Source organism: Pyrus communis, chromosome 1 (genome assembly GCF_963583255.1).
Source record: "Pyrus communis chromosome 1, drPyrComm1.1, whole genome shotgun sequence".
Lineage (NCBI taxonomy): Eukaryota > Viridiplantae > Streptophyta > Magnoliopsida > Rosales > Rosaceae > Pyrus > Pyrus communis.
In genome coordinates this window covers 39783698-39801655 of record NC_084803.1, presented here as the reverse complement: position 1 = coordinate 39801655, position 17958 = coordinate 39783698, and the positions used below count along the sequence as shown (strand labels likewise).

Here is a 17958-nt window from a genome sequence, read left to right as displayed (position 1 = left end):
AATAAGGTGGATGGTGTTGCGTAATTATTTTCTTTTATTTTCTGCTTAAATATTCTTGTTTAAATATAATGTCTTATTTATTTCTGGTAGAGTAAACATTTTTATGTTATGATCAGCATAAATCACAACATAGTGTTTAAAGTTTGACCCATCTGACTCATCTGTCGTTGCCATTTATAGAGAAACTAGCTCAGTTTCGTTTACCTATTGTGAAAATTCAGCGGTATCGAAACCCCTGGGGATAGTGGTGAGACCTCTGAGGATAAGTGGGAAGCAGAATTAGGTTTAGGCTAGGTTAAGAGTTTGGTTCCCTTCACCGGAAATAAGGGAAGTCCAACTTGCCCTACCGAAAAGCCTTCGTAAATGAATTAAGAGTAACTGGAGGGTGTGTTATAGTATATAGTACTATCTTGTTAGCTTAAAGATATATCCATTTACGAAACTGTATGTTCTCAAATATTGTTTCCCTAATCCACATTCCTTTATTTTGGTTGTTCCTTCCATTTACTTGTTCTCTTGTTTGAGAAATACATTGCAGCCGTGGCCAGTTTGATAGCTTCAAACTTTAGGAGATATTGAAAATTACAGACTTTATTACTATTAGGGTTTTGCTGGAAACAATTAATCACACACTACTCAAACCTATATATATATATATATATATATATATATGTTATATAAATAGGGAAAAGGGACTACTATTGCTCAGTGTGGAAGGGCTTGTATTTCTTGACATCGGTTACCAGACCTTGAATGGATGCAGCAGCTGCAACAAGCGAAATCACCAAGCACACCCAGCTCAGAATCTTCATCCAAGTCCAGGTGAAAGTGAACTTGGGGATTTTTGTCCTTGCCATGTACATCTCTATCGGGAAGTAGACTGTCAGTGGCCAGAACGAGGCTGCTCCGAGAAATGCCAGGAAGTGGTTGAAGAACGGGAACAACATGGCCAGGATTGCGGTCATCACCACATATGCAGTCCTCCACACCAATCTGAAGGAGTTGACGCAGAATTGACCGCAAAACGGAATGTTAATGGGGTACTCGCTGTTGATGAACTTGCTATCTGGCCACCGTTTGGCGCATTTGCTTTCCACAAACCCGAATATGGGCTGGCAGAAGACCTAAAGAAGATGATCATGTCATGCACGCGGTCATGTATAAGAAACAGTAAGAGTATTGTTATTTATACCATCGCAACTGCCAGTCGTATTGTGTACCATCTCTCTAATACAGGTATATTTCATTTAGATGTGTAGTTGCATGAGTAGATAAGTAATGTGCCAATTTAGATTCTAAATTATTACACGATTAAAAATTAGGTCCCTAAACTCTTGTTTTGGAAACATCAGCCCTTAAACTAATTAAAATCTATCAGTTACATCCCTAATATAAGATTCGAAGTGATTATATTCAATTTTTAGTCAATGAAGCGTGACTTGCATGTGATACACTCTAGAGGGTTTATGGTTGTTTTTCATGAGTCTAAGGAATTAAGTTTTTTGAAAAAAGAGTAAGAGAGATAACTTTGGAGGATAAACAAAAAATTAGATTTGCAATTAATATGCAATGCTAAGGATTTATAGGCAAGAAAATAATAGTATTACCTCTAAAATGTGTCACATGCAAGTCATGTGACTTAAGTTGACAAAAAATTTGAATAAAATAGTTTTGAATATAATAGTAGGGATGAAACTAGCAGTTTTTAATGAGTTTTGGGACTTATTTTACCAAGATAATAGTTTAGGGATTTAATTTTACTCGGTTGATAATTCAAAGACTAAATCGACGATTCACCTTAGATAGATAGATAGATTATTCCACCTCGACTAGAACGATGGTACCCAACTTAATCATGGTTAATAAGGGCTAAATTACCTGGTAAGCACCGATTAGGTGGATGGCGATGCAAATGTTGGCGATATCAACAAGCCAAAAGGGTTCATAGAATCCGAAACCGGTGAGAAAGTTTCCGGGTGCATCATTCCCAAAAGCTGCATAACCAACGGAACCGCAGAGAACATAGAACAGGGTGGTGGTCGCAATGCCAATGCTAGTTGCCCTCTTCATGGCCTTGTTCTCTGCCGGGGGTGATTTCAGTGTGTCCTGCAATTAGGCCAATTCCATGAGCCACAACCGTAATCTTTTAGGATTATTCTTACAAGTCTGGATTCCACAACCTATAAATTTTCACTTTCAGCAGTGTCTCTAGTAATTAATACGGGAGATAATTTTCACACATCTCTTTCAAGGTTATCTTTTGTCATTGGATTGAGTAAATTGAACGGAAACAACAAATAAGATTAAAAATAAATGTGTAGAAACTAGATAAATAGTTTGTGTTATTATTTTAAATACACATCACCTTTTTTGTAATGAGAAAATGACTTGTCTAGCAAATCACTTCGACGATGATCACCTACCCCTTGTTTTAGACTCTTTTTGGTGTGAAACTACTTGCTTTTTATTATAATATATCACCATTTTATTAAAAAATTCAATCCAAAAATGTATAAAGTTTTTTCTGTCAAACTTAATAAGAAATGTTCTTGTTAAAATTATCATGAGCACTTTTACTCAATTCAAAAGCAATTTTCTAAGAAGTCACTAATTGTAGGTATAGCCACAAATAAACCAAATTTTCTTCTATAATACATACCACTGAGTGATATAGGAAAAAGCTAAGAAAACTATCTAAAAAATATAATTTAAATAGATAGTCTCTCTAGCATCACTTGGTCCATAAATACAATAGTTAAATCTTGTATAAACTTGTATCACAGAGTAGTATATGTAACCGAACCCAAAATCAAAGAAACAAACAATCATGCCAAAAACAATCAAAACAAAAAGCAAAATAAAGACATGATATGCACATTTTTCTTTAATCATTATTATGGTATAGAATTTAAGAAAAACCAATGAAAATTATTTGAAAATTTTTAGTTTTAACTATAAGGACAAAATAAAGAGGAAAGTGAATAGTATCAGAATTGACTTTTTAATGTAAAAATATAATTTTTCGTTAAAACAAACAGTACCTGAAACCTTTTGTTAAAATTCCCTAAAATTTATGTCCAATTTTAGGATGCTGAGTTCCGTTCGATAATGAGACAACTTAAAAGAGATTTGATGAAATTACGATTCATTTATTCATATTTCACGTCTCATATTTCGGAGGAGAAAGACGTGACAGAGGACAACGACCTAACTTATTTTATAAAAAGAAAAAAGGATGGACGACAAGAAAAGTAGAAAGAATTTTATATCTTTTTCTTATTTTTTTATAAGGTCCACCTTATTTGATGGCCCAAATTTTGCCCTTGTGGACCACCTTTGATGATGGCCCTCTTGGAATCTTTTATAAAGTGGGCTGTACGGTCAAAAGAGTTAAATAAAAACATAATATATAAATACACACACATACATACATACATACTCTACTAACAAAATTAAAAAATGCTTTAGTGAGACGTGATTTTTTTTTTAATTATTTATAATTTTTAGATTGAAGACTAAGAAAAAAATAAACAAAATTAGCATAAAAAAGGAGAAAATGAGTTGGCAGAAATCTTTTTTCTTTAGTTGTATGTAGCAGGCTATATATTAGATTAGAAGAAATTAACATGTTTTAACTTTTAACTCTTCATTTTCTTACAAAATGATATCGTATTTTACAAACAAGGACATCAAGCATAAAGGCCTAAGCATTTATTTTTTATATGATGATATTTTAAAGTACTCTAATTTATGAAAAAGAGACTCTAATGTACTTTTCATTTAAAGGTACATAATCTTCTAGAAAATTTGAACCATTTAACTTTAGAGAGTTTTAACGAAAAGCCCGTGGTATTGTTCACTTTAACGAAATATCACGTTTTTACACTAAAAAGTCAAACCTGGTACTATTCACTTTACCCTTTATTTTGTCTTTATCGTTAAAACTCAAAGTTTTCAAATCTTTTTCATTAGTTTTCCTTTAACTTTATGGTTACCTACAACACAAAGCTTCCAAATAATATTCCATTTTGGTGATGCAAAAACAAAATTTTTTGTAACATTTATTAATTGTCATTTTGTTAGATTGGAGAGGTTACCGGACCACTTCCATTCCAAAACAGTTTCTCGCTTTAGGTCCTTATCACTTTAAGTTATCGGACCACATTCACGTTTTTCTCTGGCTAACTTCGGATAAAACCTAAATCCAATTTGCCACTTGCTTAATTATTGAGTAAATTATCAAGAAAGATCCATGCAGAAAACCAGACACTCCATGCTTCCATGTTTCTCTACAAAAAGATGGATTTTATATGTATCTAGTAAAAGAAATATGTCAACGTACTAAATTGACATACTTATTAACACGAACTTTAAAATAGATGGATCATACCAATGCATGTGAGATCCGTTTGTATTAAAAAAAATACGTAAACAAACATTGCAGTTTTGTGTGCTCAAATTCTCGATTTTTAAAACATTAATTATAAAGACTTATTATAGATAAAATCGAGATACAAGTTAAGATAAGATTGAAAATGAGCATATTTAATATCCGACCTACATCTGGACTCCATATATCGACCCTATCTTAATTTTTTATAGGTCTATATATATATATATATGAAAAACTAGCACAATTGTGTCACCCCCGACATTTAACCAGGCATACATATCAAGTTGCACACGTGACAGAATACGGTGCCAAAATATTTTGTTTCGATTGGCAAGGACAAAACAAGCCATGCTGCATGCATGTGAGATATATGTATCATGTATGTACCTAAATCATTGATATCTGACAAACGTACACGCCCCAGCAAGCCGCGTGTTCGTATTGTTTTGTTCGTTTGCGCATCCCGCTAAACAATTAGCAACGTTGCTAGGTAATTGAGATTATGTTTTGAGAACACTCTAATACATGAATTAGTAATATTTATGGTATAATTAAGTGTAACTGTTGACTTAAAAGTTTTTTAAGACCTACACAAATATCTAGTGATGCTTAAGTAGTCTCAATAAACTTGTCACTACAAATATTTGTTAGAGTTAAAATTTTGTCCGTTAAATGTTACTGGTCACGTTTCTTATAATTAAAATAGAACACCTTTCTTATAAAAGTAAAACTTTCATAAAATAAGTCGATTTACTTCTAGTTCTAGTGGGCACAATACGGTAGGGTTTATAGATTAGGTTTGTGTGTGTATGGATATGTAATATTACGATGATAAGGTGAAGATATATAGGTAAGGAGTGACTTGCCTGTATTTCCACAAGAACGGTAGAGTATGCATAAGCAAAGGCAATGTCTCCAATGGCTTGGAATGTATTCCAAACTTTCTCGGAGGCCGACACATCTATCCCGACTGTAGTTCCGGTTAAGGTAGTCCTTGCATGTGGTCCACCTAATTCATTTTCCATACAATAACAAGTTATATTATCCATTTATATACCCATATACATATATAAACATATATATCATCTGTACATATTTGAATATGTTAGGGAATTAGGGTTAAATATTACCTATAACTTTTGCTATGGAGAGGCCAAGGCCTATTGATGAATAGGCAAATGACATGACGGCTGCAAGTATTGAGAGCCACGAGAGTTTATGGAAGTTTTGTATTTGGCTGAGAAAGAGTTGGATGCAAGCAAAGATTATCATAAAAGGGTTATTTGATGTGTGACACTTGACATGATGACCATGCTTGTGAAAACAATTCGACCTCTTCACCGCCCTGCATTATTACAAAACCTCAAAGTTAATTTCACTAAAAAAAATGAAAACAAAAGAAAGAAAGGTTATTGCAATCTTGCTTATCTTTTTACAATAAATTCTGTTTTATTAAAGAAAGCGCGGTATATATAGAACCATCGTAAGTACCAAAATTTGTTTAAAACCTCTTAAATATTTCACTGTTTTCTTTATTTGTTATAAAATATAAGAGTGTTTTTCACATTTAAAGGTCTTATCGTCTAGTTTTTGCTTTAGTGAACCGAGATTCTAATTAAAAATAGCTTACACACAACCAAATATTATATTTCAATAATATTCTATACTAAACTAATCTAAAATACAGATATCATTGGCTGCCTATCTCATTTTATGGTCAAATTATGAAGCCCGAGTTTATTATTTGTATATACATATAAATATATTAACGCATAGACAGATAGGTTAGTGCGCATGATTTGGTGAACAAATTCTGCGAATCTAATTCATGTCGTTGAAAAAGTAAAATAGAAATAGAGATCATTGTCACATAAATACTAAGTAAGTCAAAAAAGTAGTAGTCATTTGTTGAATATCGATGCTAATGCGAGCGGCTGCGGCTACTTACACCATGCTGATGGATGCAGTAATTGTATAACCGATAGTAACACCAATCAGATTTCCATACTGAGCCAATCCACACAGCTGCACTTTTCTGCCTCCTGCTCAAACAAACCCGACAAAAATCGCCAGATTAATTACGTGACCTTTGATTAATATAATATAAACTAATAAATTGATAAAAATAATTACGTAAATAAGAGGATAATATGTATATATTACCTAGATTGGCTTGTACGACATCCATGTAGGTGTAGTTTCTTTTGCCGCTGACAGGGTCGGGAGACCTGTAACAGTCGGCGAGCAGAGTGGATGTGAAGAAGGTGATGAAAGAGAAGGCCATGAGAATAGCAGGCCCTGCAACCCATCCCAACTGAGCTATTGACCATGCCAGGGACAACACCCCGGACCCTATCACAGCCGTTATGATATGTGCACTAGCAGTCACCCATGTCCCTTCAAAATTTCACAAAACCACAAAGTCACGTAAGTATATATGTGAATACATGCATATATTTCTTATTAAACAGTTGAATGAATGAGATTCTGAGTTCAAATCTCTTAGACGACAACTGTATATATATATATATGTGTGTGTGTGTGTGTGTGTATGTATGTATGTATGTATACCGGTTCTTTTGGTACGGCCATCGTCGTCCACGTTCTTGCGAAAGTCACCGTTTTCGATTATTGCAGGGTTGTGCTCTATGTACATGCTAGTCTTCTGAAACTGGCCTGCCATCTCTCTCTCTCTCTCTCTCTCTCTTGATTTGTAGCTCTTAGTTTTGGTTGCAAGGGAGTTGAGAGAGAAATTGCACCAAAAGGGTTTGGTATTTGGGTTGTTATAGAGAGAAATGGGGAGTGAGGAGAGTATATATGAATCAGTGAAAAGGAAGGGGGGTGGGTGAGGAGAACATTAAAAAGGTGATTGGGGGAGATAAAATACTACAATGAAGGGTGAGGACCGTAGTCAAAACGAAAACTTTTGCAAAAGCAAAACATGTGTAGTCAAAGACTCAAAATGGTAGGTAGGAAATTGAACGATTTATGAACCGAATTTACTTTAAAATGCAAATAAAGCAAAAAATAATGCTAGAATATCACATATTTATATCATATTAGTGTTTTATAGCATGCAATAAATTAGGCATAAAATAAATACTTAATAGATAAATTCACTAAGGATATTAGGGGGAGCTTTACCACTTAGTACTACAGTCTAGTGGTATTCCTCTTTCACTTGTAAGTGAGAGGTATTTGGTTTGATTCTCGTCAAGGCAATTTTGAACCACATTAGTGTTAGTTCATTGTGAGGCTAAGCCTACTCCTTCTCTCTTAGTGTAGATAATACTCGATACTCGTTTGTTAAAAAAATAAAATAAAATAAGGGGAGACCCTTGGAGATGAGTTTACCCCTTGGAGATGAGCTCATTCACCTCTTGTAAATAATGTATCTTGACCATACTACTCTCATAATCGGAATCATTTAATTTCTTAATCTTCATTGAAAAATCATCTCTATAATATGAATTATTTAGTAATTCAAATGTGTAGAACAAATCGATGGTGTAGGTATTAAGTAATATATTTATGATTAACCTTTCATGTATTTGATATGTTTAGATGATTAAACGATCTATAATTGGAATGATTTTTTTTGTAGGATTGATTGTCAAATAAAAAATAATAAATTGAACAGTTCTGATAGTTGATTTTATTAAGTGAAAATACATTATTTGCAAATATATGAACGTAGTTTCTCTTATCTTTTCCTAAAAGGAAACAAAAAATGGCTATAATAATAGGGGCTTTGAGAGCCTAGGCTAAATGGTTGGCTTGGAAATTGTCCAGATTATTATTAGGGTTTAGTGTGCTTGTGCACCGTTGATAGTGGTAAGCTTAAATTAAGGTCCCCACATTCGTTGGTTTTGGATTTGGTCCATCCATTTGGAGGGTTTGGATGGCACCCATTGATTGTGGATTTTGAAAGTTAGTGTGAGAATAACTCTCTCTCCCCTCTGTCTCTCTGTCTCTGCATTTGTGTAATCTCATATATCTCATACACCTGTGCTTTAGGGCGGTCCCTCTGCTCGCGACTTGGGTTGGTCTCAGATAGTCCACCATTCTACATCAAGAGTTCGAAAATAGCACGGAATTATTTTGTTTTAGCACATGCTTTCCTTCCTGTATTCGACAGTAAATATATTTCATTGACCTCGATTGAATTGTTTACGATTGTCATAATGTATGCTGGCCCTGCGGCTGCCGACTATATTTCATCATGTACATATCTTCAAAGACAATCTAATTATAACTCTTTAACACATAATATTGTACCTTATTAGTTATTAATTAGGGAAATGTCGAACAGCTAACTTTTGTTTGCCACATACTAAAAACTCTAGTCTCACTTTTATTAAAATTTTGAAATACAGGCATGCATTTGAGTCTGCTCAAATAATAATTAATTAAAATCCAATCAAATAATAATTAATTAAAATCCATTCAAACTCTTTGCGTAGTTCTCACATTTAATTTAGAGGTTATATTTTTTTTAGTACATCGATATTTCTACATTAGGAGTTGGAGAGTTCGGCTAAGCCACACAATGGGCAGGCTAATTTGGTATCGAATTCGCTATCCACGAGATTCGAATCTAAGACCTCTCACTTCTAAACGAAGAGGAATACCATCAGATCATCGTAGTAAGTGACTAGTGGTTAGATTTTTAAAGAGTTATAAATTCATGGAGTTTGATGGAATACAATGGACTCCCATGAGTTTTATGTGAAATTTGAGTTTATTTAAAATTTGAGAGAGAGGGCATGAATAATCTAACATACATTATGAAACATCTCCAAATCCATCAAAATCCCTCCCTTTTAAATATCATTAAATCAAATCATGATTAAATAAACTCATATTTTTATAGACTTGCTATATTCTTAATTGATACACCAAAATTTATATAAACTTCTATAAATTTCTTTAAAATTCTCTTGATTTCTTAGATTCATGTTAAATTCTAATTAAATATAGATTTTTAAACTCTTTTAAATCCAGGAAAATTTTAATTAAATACATCCATGTAAAAGTAGTTCTAGATTTTGCTAGCTAGTTTGAAAATTTCCATATCAATTTACACTATAAACTTAAACAATTTATGATTTAATTAATTGATGAGTAATATAAATATAAATATATTATAATATTATACATATCTGTTTTATTATGTAACATGTTAGAGTATATAATTAGAGATTTCATAGTATTCGGATATAAAACAATTACACACTTACCGACCTCTGTAGTACATGTGAGTTCCACATACAATGATAAGGTCTAGCTCAATCAAAGAGTGTGCCAACAAGTGTTTTACTTTTCATTTGTGTGTGTGTGTGTGTGTTTTTTTTTTTTTTGTTTTTACAAATGATAGCTAATGAGCTAAATTGTTAAATGTTAAGTAGCCGGGAGGGGATCAATAGGAGTCAAACCCGCATCAAAATACATATGCATTATTGCTTATTACATCACTTTTGTATGTTTAATGTAGAGTAATATATATAGAAGCGCTCAAACTCTAATTAGTTGATAACTTAGTACAGCGTGCATCCCTCATCTAAGCTTGCTCCACAATATTTTTTGTAATCTTAAATGACCATCTTTAGATTATCACTTAATGATCGTACTTGCAAAATTTCATGAAATTGGAAGATGCTTAGTTATCTTGTGATATGATAAACAAACGAATATAATGTTCTTGATAAACAATAAAGTTTCACAATGATAATTTAAGGGCTAAGCCTTTTTAGATTTGAGTGGATTTTTACAAGAATGATGTATGAATGAGAATAAAAGGAGATAAATATCTTTTAACGTTTCTCAGGATGGATTTGCATATGTCCATTCCATTAAGACCACATGATCTTCTACACATGAACTACATAAATTACTTTGTGAAGTGAATCCAAATAAATGGATAACCCCCTGTTAAGTACTAGCTAGTTAGCGTTTCGGGCTTCTACATGTATAAATCAATGCCAATTGCCAGGCATGGATGCTTGAAAAGGATGAAATTGATTTTTGTAGGTTCTCTTTCCTTCTCAATTGTTGGTTGGTCAAATGTATTTTAATAAAAGAAGTAGAATTTTGTAGAAAGCAGAGTTCCCATATTCTCATCGATCCTTGGAAGACAAAACTAGTAGAGAATAATAATGTGCATTTTTTCCATTGCTGGTGGAGCATCAACAAAGCATTAATGTACTACTTATTTTAAGGAACTCCTTCTCTTCGTCAGTCATATGCTTATTAGAATGGTTGGAATTTTGACATGTGTTTATTCTCAAACTCAATCACGAAAATCATTTATTTCTTCCTTTCTACCCTTCTGAAAGCATCGTTTTCTTCCTTTTTTAATTCATATCTATGCGGTTAAGAACAGAGTAGGATTGTCTATCCTCCTAATCTCTCTCCCATTCCTTTCTCTCCTATTTAAACGGTTATGATTAAACCACGTCAATATCTTGTTTTGAATATTTTATATAGAGAAAAAGACAGAAAAGAAAGTGTGATTAAAGAGAAGGGAAGAGAATGATAATAGAAACAGAGAGAATCCTGTTCCATTCAAAACGAGTGGAATAGAGAGAATTTTGGTTTTGCAAGCCAGACGCAGGTCAAGATAACTTCTGAAAAATAGATTTATGCTGGAGTTTTAGAATTATTCTTGCACATTTTTTGAGTCCTAATTTGGTAAATATGTTTTGGGCTTTCCTAGTTTCCCTTGATTTTGGATAACATGTCCTACTATGGATGCTTATAGATACACCATTTTATGCATTAATTAGTTTCATTTGTAACTTAGTTGTGTTAACATGGCAGATATATGCAAAAAAATGACGTCTTCAGACTCCACAATTAGTAATAACGAGAGACAAAATTTATTTAAAACAGTCATGCGTGACCTGGGATTTTGTAGGCGTTAACCATTATTGCTTAAACATTGTACCATGTAAGTTTTGCATGCAGATAAGGATGCAATATTGTATTAGATCAGCAAATCTTGTCCCGACCTTGATGAGTGACCAATCTAACTACCAAAGAGTAAATTTTTTTAACGCCAGTTTCAGGAAGATTACAGCATTTGTATAATCCAGTAGTAGTTTTAAAATCTTATCGGCTAGTACTAGTTTGATGATCCGTGAACTAGATTTACCCTACTTGTCAATGTTAGGCATGATATATACCCGAAATATCAGCGGCACAAAAAATCTCAGTATATAATTAAAAGAACTAGCTTGGTATAACTAGCTGCATGTGTGAATGGAAGATGGTGGGCGGACAGCGAAGACACAACACAATACTCGATGAACAAAAAACGAATAAACTTTGCATGCATGGTCGATCCATGGAATGGTCGACCCCAGTTGACGGTATATAGTTGTTTCAGCTCACAAAATTCAACTGTGTTGTAGGGAAAGTTTAGAGAGAGAGAGAGGAGGGAGGGAGGGAGGGAGGGAGGGCGAGAGGGACGGCAAGGAGTAAGGGGCACTAAGAATTTTTTTATTTGAGTGCCTTTGTTTATACTAATATTAATCCAAGATAGAGTTTATTTGTTCTACAATAATTACAGAAGTACATGATACTAGTTCATTTTTAACCCTACTTTTTTTGTTCCTAATTTACACAATCACACTTATAAGTAAATACTATTTACAACAATCTTTCACAATTCTGTCTAATTATAGGCTTAATTGGATTATTAGTCCTTGTGTGATTAGGTTAGCTGGAAGATAGCTCATATGGTAAAAAAAAAAAAATTAGGATTTAAGCTCTTGTGGTGAAGTCTGTTAGGATTTAGGTTCAAAATTGAAAATTTCATCAACTTTCTGTTAATTGTTAATACATAAAAGCTCACGTTTTTTTTACCATAGGAGTTCTCTTTCAACACCCTATTACTCTCGGGACTAATAATCCAATTAAACCTTACATATATGTCGAGATTTCTCTTCTTCTTCTTCTTCTTCTTTTTTTTTTTTTTTCTTTTTTAAAATTTCATTTTAGCCACTACAAGTTTCTAAAGCCAACTAATTAAAACAATCATTTTCGGATGTCCGAGAAAACCCACCTCGCAGGTTGAGGTTGAGGACGGCTTCCTCAGGAGAGTGCGACATGATACCCGTAACTTGTAAGCCACCCATGACGACCCATCCTATCTTCTTTCTATCCGCCCCACCATTTTTATCAGATTAGGTTTGATCATTAGACGGCATGATTATCGACAAACATGGTTGACCTAGAACATTAATGTAACAAAGATATAGATAAAAATATAACAATAAATTTGTTAATTTCTTGGGGTGCAAAGCACCAAACTTATACAAAGTAATGTGAAGGTGACTTGAGAGTAACAATCACACGGAAAATAATGGTGCCCGGAAGTGATTATGACATAAGAAATGCTATTCAGTCGAGGTTGGAGGAGTTATAACAAAGAAATTAGTTGAGAACCAATTAGCAATAACCCTGCTCCTTATTATAAGTTAATGTGAAGTTCCTTAATAGTGTTTGCACTAAACTTAACATTGTACTTATAAAAATAAATATATGCTTTTACTTAGAAAGTAAGTATATAAAGTGGATGAAAAGCTTAATTCAATTAGGATTGGTGCTTGCATGGGAAAAGAATAAATCCGTTTGTTAAACAGATCAATCAATGCTATGTTTTCTTAGTTCATAAGAACATCTCATTGACCTAAACTCTACACCGATCGATATCAAAGTTGGTCGTGATACTTACATGAAATTTTATAGTAGGAGAAAATGGAATATTATAAGACGTAAGGTTACATTAAGAGCTTAAGATGCATCTTGAATGGACCAAGAGTATAACGAGTGTAGTCACTTAGTACTACAGTCTAGTGATAATCCTCTCTCACTTGTAAGTGAGAGGTTTTAGGTTCGATTCTCGCGCAAAGACGAATTTGAATCATATTATTGTTAGTTAACTGTGAGGTTAAACCCACGTTCTTCCTCTTAGTATAAATAATATCATTTGTTAAAAAAAATAAGAATATATCGAGTGTAAGGTTACATTAAGAGCTTAAGAAGCATATCGAACAAATATTAGTGATGGAGAATAATGTGACTAAAATTTGATGTTATATGCACACCTCATCTTCACCATGGTCCACGCAGTGACCGAACAAAAGTTACTGCTAGAGACAACATTATGTCACCCAATAACAAAATGCCTTGCATGTAGCTTTTCGTTATCGTTTTCTTTTTTCATTTTTCAATTTTTCTAGTTTCATCTCATTTTTAATTTATTTTTATTTTCTGAAAGGGACCAGGTTGGCAAGTTCCTGTCGAATTTTGGAATAATGTACGGTTTATTCAAATTCACTTTATGTCACCCAATAACAAAATGCCGACCTAATCCACAATCCTCAATTTGAGATGTGTTTTTTTTCTTCTTCAGTTTGAGAGACGTGTATTGAGTTAATTCATAATATTGATCGATTTGACATGAAATATTAATTGAAACTAGCCTTAGCTATTATTTGCACGAATAATATTTTTATTTCCTCACTTGCTAATAACGTATTTTTATTATAAAAATTTTATAATCAGGACTATTTAATTTTTAATCTTCATTTGGAAACCATTCATTCAAAAAATCATTCGAATCGAAAATTGTTTAGTCACTCAAATGTATATTATTCTATTTGCACGTAGCATCATGGCTCGGTTTTGGTTTGTGTATTTTGGCTAAATTTGCCTCCTATGTACACTAACAATGAGATCTAATTTTTCGATAATTATTGAAAACTTTTTTTCTTTCTTTCTTTTTTGGTTGGGCTGGGCAAACCGAATACAAGATATCGAGTTACTGAAGAAAAATACTCTTACCTACTTTGAGTTACCATTATTTACACATTTTATTTACACAATGAGGCATTTGCGAGTAATATGTTTAACCTTAAAAAGAAAGAAATTTTTTGAAGTGATACGTGATCCAAGTAAACATCTTTCTTTTTTCTATATAAGAATTGATGGACATTTATACCAAGTATCAAAATAAAGTTGGTCACAAAATTTGTTCTACCGTCAAATGTGCAGCTTATAAGTATTTGACAAAATGAACACAAAATCCATTCTATACTCAAATTGTGATAATCTTTTATGAAGAGAACAATTTCTAATACCATATCTCGCCGGAAATGTCATTCATTTCAAGATTAGATGTCCCATTACAACCATTTCCAACATGTGGGTAAGGGATTAAAAGAAGTAGAGCAAGGATACAGAGTCCATAGCCTCCATGTTAGAAGTATGTCATCAAAACTAATTAGGTTGTAATTAGTTTTGGAAAATACTTCAAAATGTTATGGCCTATATTTGGCTGGAGGAGGGAAATATGGGTGTGGTGGGAGAGAGAAAGAGAAAGAGAAAAGGAGGCTCGGGGAAATAGTGTGATGATATTTCCTCATGCTTTGTGCATTTATTTATAGTAAACAACATAATTACCCTACAAGTAATACATAGTCCAATACGAAATTATCTACAACATCACATAGGATTCCTAAATAAATTTTTTGTACTACATTTGATATTATCTACACTAAGGAGTGGAAGAATGGGCTATTCATAATAATTTGGTTCAAATTCACTTTTGTCGAGAATTGAATCTAAGACCTCTCACTTACAATTGAAGAAAAATACCACTAGACAGTAGTACTAAGTGATAAGATTTCTAAATATTATATTTACGACGATTTATACAATCACATATGTGTTATAATTCTAACTACAACATCCCCCCTTGATTATGTAAATGCTTAAGTAGTCAACACATCAGATCTTCATGAATGATGTAGAAGAAGTTAATGAAGTCGTCTCGTCTAGTCGACACAAGTATCAAACACTAGTCTCAAATAGGGAATGAATGTAGGAATAATTCTGACAAAATCTGGTTATGGTAAAACTCAACAAAACAACCCATAGTATAACAAAAAAAAAGTGAGTTAATATAATCAGTCAAAACTTAACATCTTTAGGATGTAAGAAGAACGCACACAAAGGATATGATCCTAGAATGAGTGCCTCATCAAAATCTTGTCTGTTAATAAAAACTCAAAGGGCAAACGTTCTTATACTAAGGAAAAATGAGTATACTTCAGGATTAACCCATGAGTTTGACAAAACCCCATGAGAACTAAAGCGTTGCAAATCAGACACCTTTCGCACACTAATTTCTTGAATAGGCTTTTGGAAGACTTTGGTAGTGACTTGGTGAAGAGATCAGCAAGGTTGTCCTGCGATGGGATTTGTTTGACTTCAATCTTTTGATTCTCTTGTTTCTGATGTGAGAAAAAGAATTATGACTGGTGTTGTCTCCTTTAATGTATAATTTCTTGATATGTGTTAGGGTTTAGGCGCAATATGCTTGGTGTTGTCTCATTTGATGTATCATTTCTTGATATGGTCGATACATGAGGCGTTATCTTCATAGATCGTTGTGGGGACATTAACGACGACAAAAGGTCTGCAAGTCCTTCAAATATGCTCTACAACAACTCTCAGCCAAATCATTCACGTGTGGCCTCGTGAAGGGCGATAATTGATAGGATCTTACTACACACGAAAACTAAGTCAAAATCACACAAAGTACTTGTAAGAGTACAAGGGAATTGTAGTATAAATGTTGATGCAAGTTCATTCTCCATAAGATTATTGAAACAATTTATATTTAAAACCAACTCTTGACTAATTATTCAAAACAAAGTTTAGAAGAAGAATAAAAATTGTGACTTAAAATATAAAAAAAAAAAATTAAGTAAAATCAGTTAAAGAAATCAGCAAGATAAAGAAAATAAAAGAAAACGGTTTTGAGAATTTCTAATCTAAAAGACATTAGGGTTTTATCGTCACATAATAATTCTACGTAGTTCTTCCAATTATTTATGACTTATACATACGTATTTTGAAACTTAGGTTTTCCTAAGTTATGCTCTACTTGGACTTCCAAACTAGAATATATATATATATATATATATATATATATATATATATATATATATATATATATCAAACATGCAACTTGTCTAGACATTTGGATCAAATCTGAACATGGAAGACTCATTAAGCTTTATGAAAACCCCTTGAAAAACCATGCAACCCTTAAGATGCGATATTCATTCTAAGCAAAATTACAATTAACAATTACAAAAAGCCTTAGTCAAGGACAACACTCCAACCAAAATTGCATCAAATTACTTTTCTAAATATCCTAATGGTGGCAAATCATCAAGACATATAAATAGTTTAAACATTGTGATTAATAATTCAAAACATACATGCATAATATCCTAAGAAATTGAAAATAAACTATATATTATTGCTAAGACTCATGACCTCGTCCTAGCAAAGAGAGTTAGTAACACATATTCATAATTAAAAACAAGGAAAATATCATTCATAAGAAAAAGAGGAAAACACCTTGTATTAAAGAAACAATCTTCAAAAACCTATGCCAAATTCTCTTAAAGTCTGGTGCCTAGAGTATCCCCTGATGGTATAACATAAATCCTTCCTAGAAAAATGTTTTCTAAAAACTAGGAAACAAAATATAGGAAACAATCTCTTACACCAAGAATATGCTAGTTTACAAATCTACCACGTTCATGGGCTAACCAGCTTGAAAAATGGCCCAAGAGATCTTGTTTTAGAGCTTGAGTCATCCTGAACATCTTTGTAGAAGATCCAATTGCCAAAAGTGCCATCATGGACGCAAAAAAGCCCAAATAAGCAGGAAACATCAATTGATAGCTTTGCATACTGGTTCGTTATTTATTCACTATAAATTAACGGCTTGACATAAAAATCTGAAACTTTGATACAAACAAGTTGAAAAACTCACGAATGCCCTCCAATTGGAATCACTTCCAAAATTCGTAGTTTTAACACTTTTTGCTCAAGAGGAAGTTGCATGTCCTACATTTAAAATCTCACCAAAACAAATACCAATATATACTACGAATAAGGTAAAATATATAATATAAAATTGACTCATCAAGAATTTCAGCATGGTTCTAAGAAGTCGCAACTAAGGTCTGTTTGGTTGATTTCCAAGATATTGCGTTATCTCCAACATTAAAGGCATAACTCAAGTAATGGACAAGAGAATAAACAAAGAGTATGTGTTACGTGAATGAATTGCGTTAACAAGGATGTGCCTTAGATGAGGGTATTTCTACTAGTAGGGAGATAGTTTTTTAGGATAGCGAATCTGTATTAAATTGGGAGAATCCAAAAGAATATCTAGGCTTAGATATTGTTTCCTCTTAGGAATGTGATTACTTGCGTTACGCGCCAATCCTTAGATTGTAGGAATATCTAAGAATATAGGAAAGTTGTCTGATCCCCAATCAGATCAGGCTTCCGTGCCTTGTAGAATAAGAATCGTCAATTTCAGCGAACTCGGCACACTTCGCCTACCTCTTTTTGGATTACAGTAGGATGTGGTGGCATCATTGGTTCGTTTGAGCAATTTAATCCAATAAGAGCTGTTAAGCCCATGACCGGACTTCTGAAGTACACGTATTCTAATTTGCCTTACTCTAGCC

At 33.0% G+C, this 17958-nt stretch overlaps 1 protein-coding gene across 1 annotated transcript; it reads right to left on the bottom strand.

The window, feature by feature from the left end:
* Positions 1–50: 50 nt before the first annotated feature.
* LOC137709516 (amino acid permease 6-like) lies at positions 51–7192 on the bottom strand. Its single transcript, XM_068448605.1, has 7 exons — positions 6965–7192; positions 6557–6790; positions 6342–6435; positions 5524–5738; positions 5260–5402; positions 1879–2106; positions 51–1124 (listed from the first exon to the last, which is right to left on the bottom strand). Exons 1-7 carry the CDS (start codon positions 7074–7076, stop codon positions 699–701), a joined length of 1452 nt encoding a protein of 483 aa, XP_068304706.1. The 5' UTR covers positions 7077–7192; the 3' UTR covers positions 51–698.
* Between the last annotated feature and the right edge of the window lie 10766 nt (positions 7193–17958).

Bases quoted from the DNA above. Each gene is read 5' to 3' on its own strand.
- LOC137709516 (XM_068448605.1), bottom strand. From the start codon at position 7,076: ATGGCAGGCCAGTTTCAGAAGACTAGCATGTACATAGAGCACAACCCT. The intron at 6,436-6,556 runs GTAATATATACA...TTGTTTGAGCAG, and splicing joins TGTCGTACAAGCCAATCTAG to GAGGCAGAAAAGTGCAGCTG. The intron at 2,107-5,259 runs GCAAGTCACTCC...GCCTAATTGCAG, and splicing joins CCGTTCTTGTGGAAATACAG to GACACACTGAAATCACCCCC.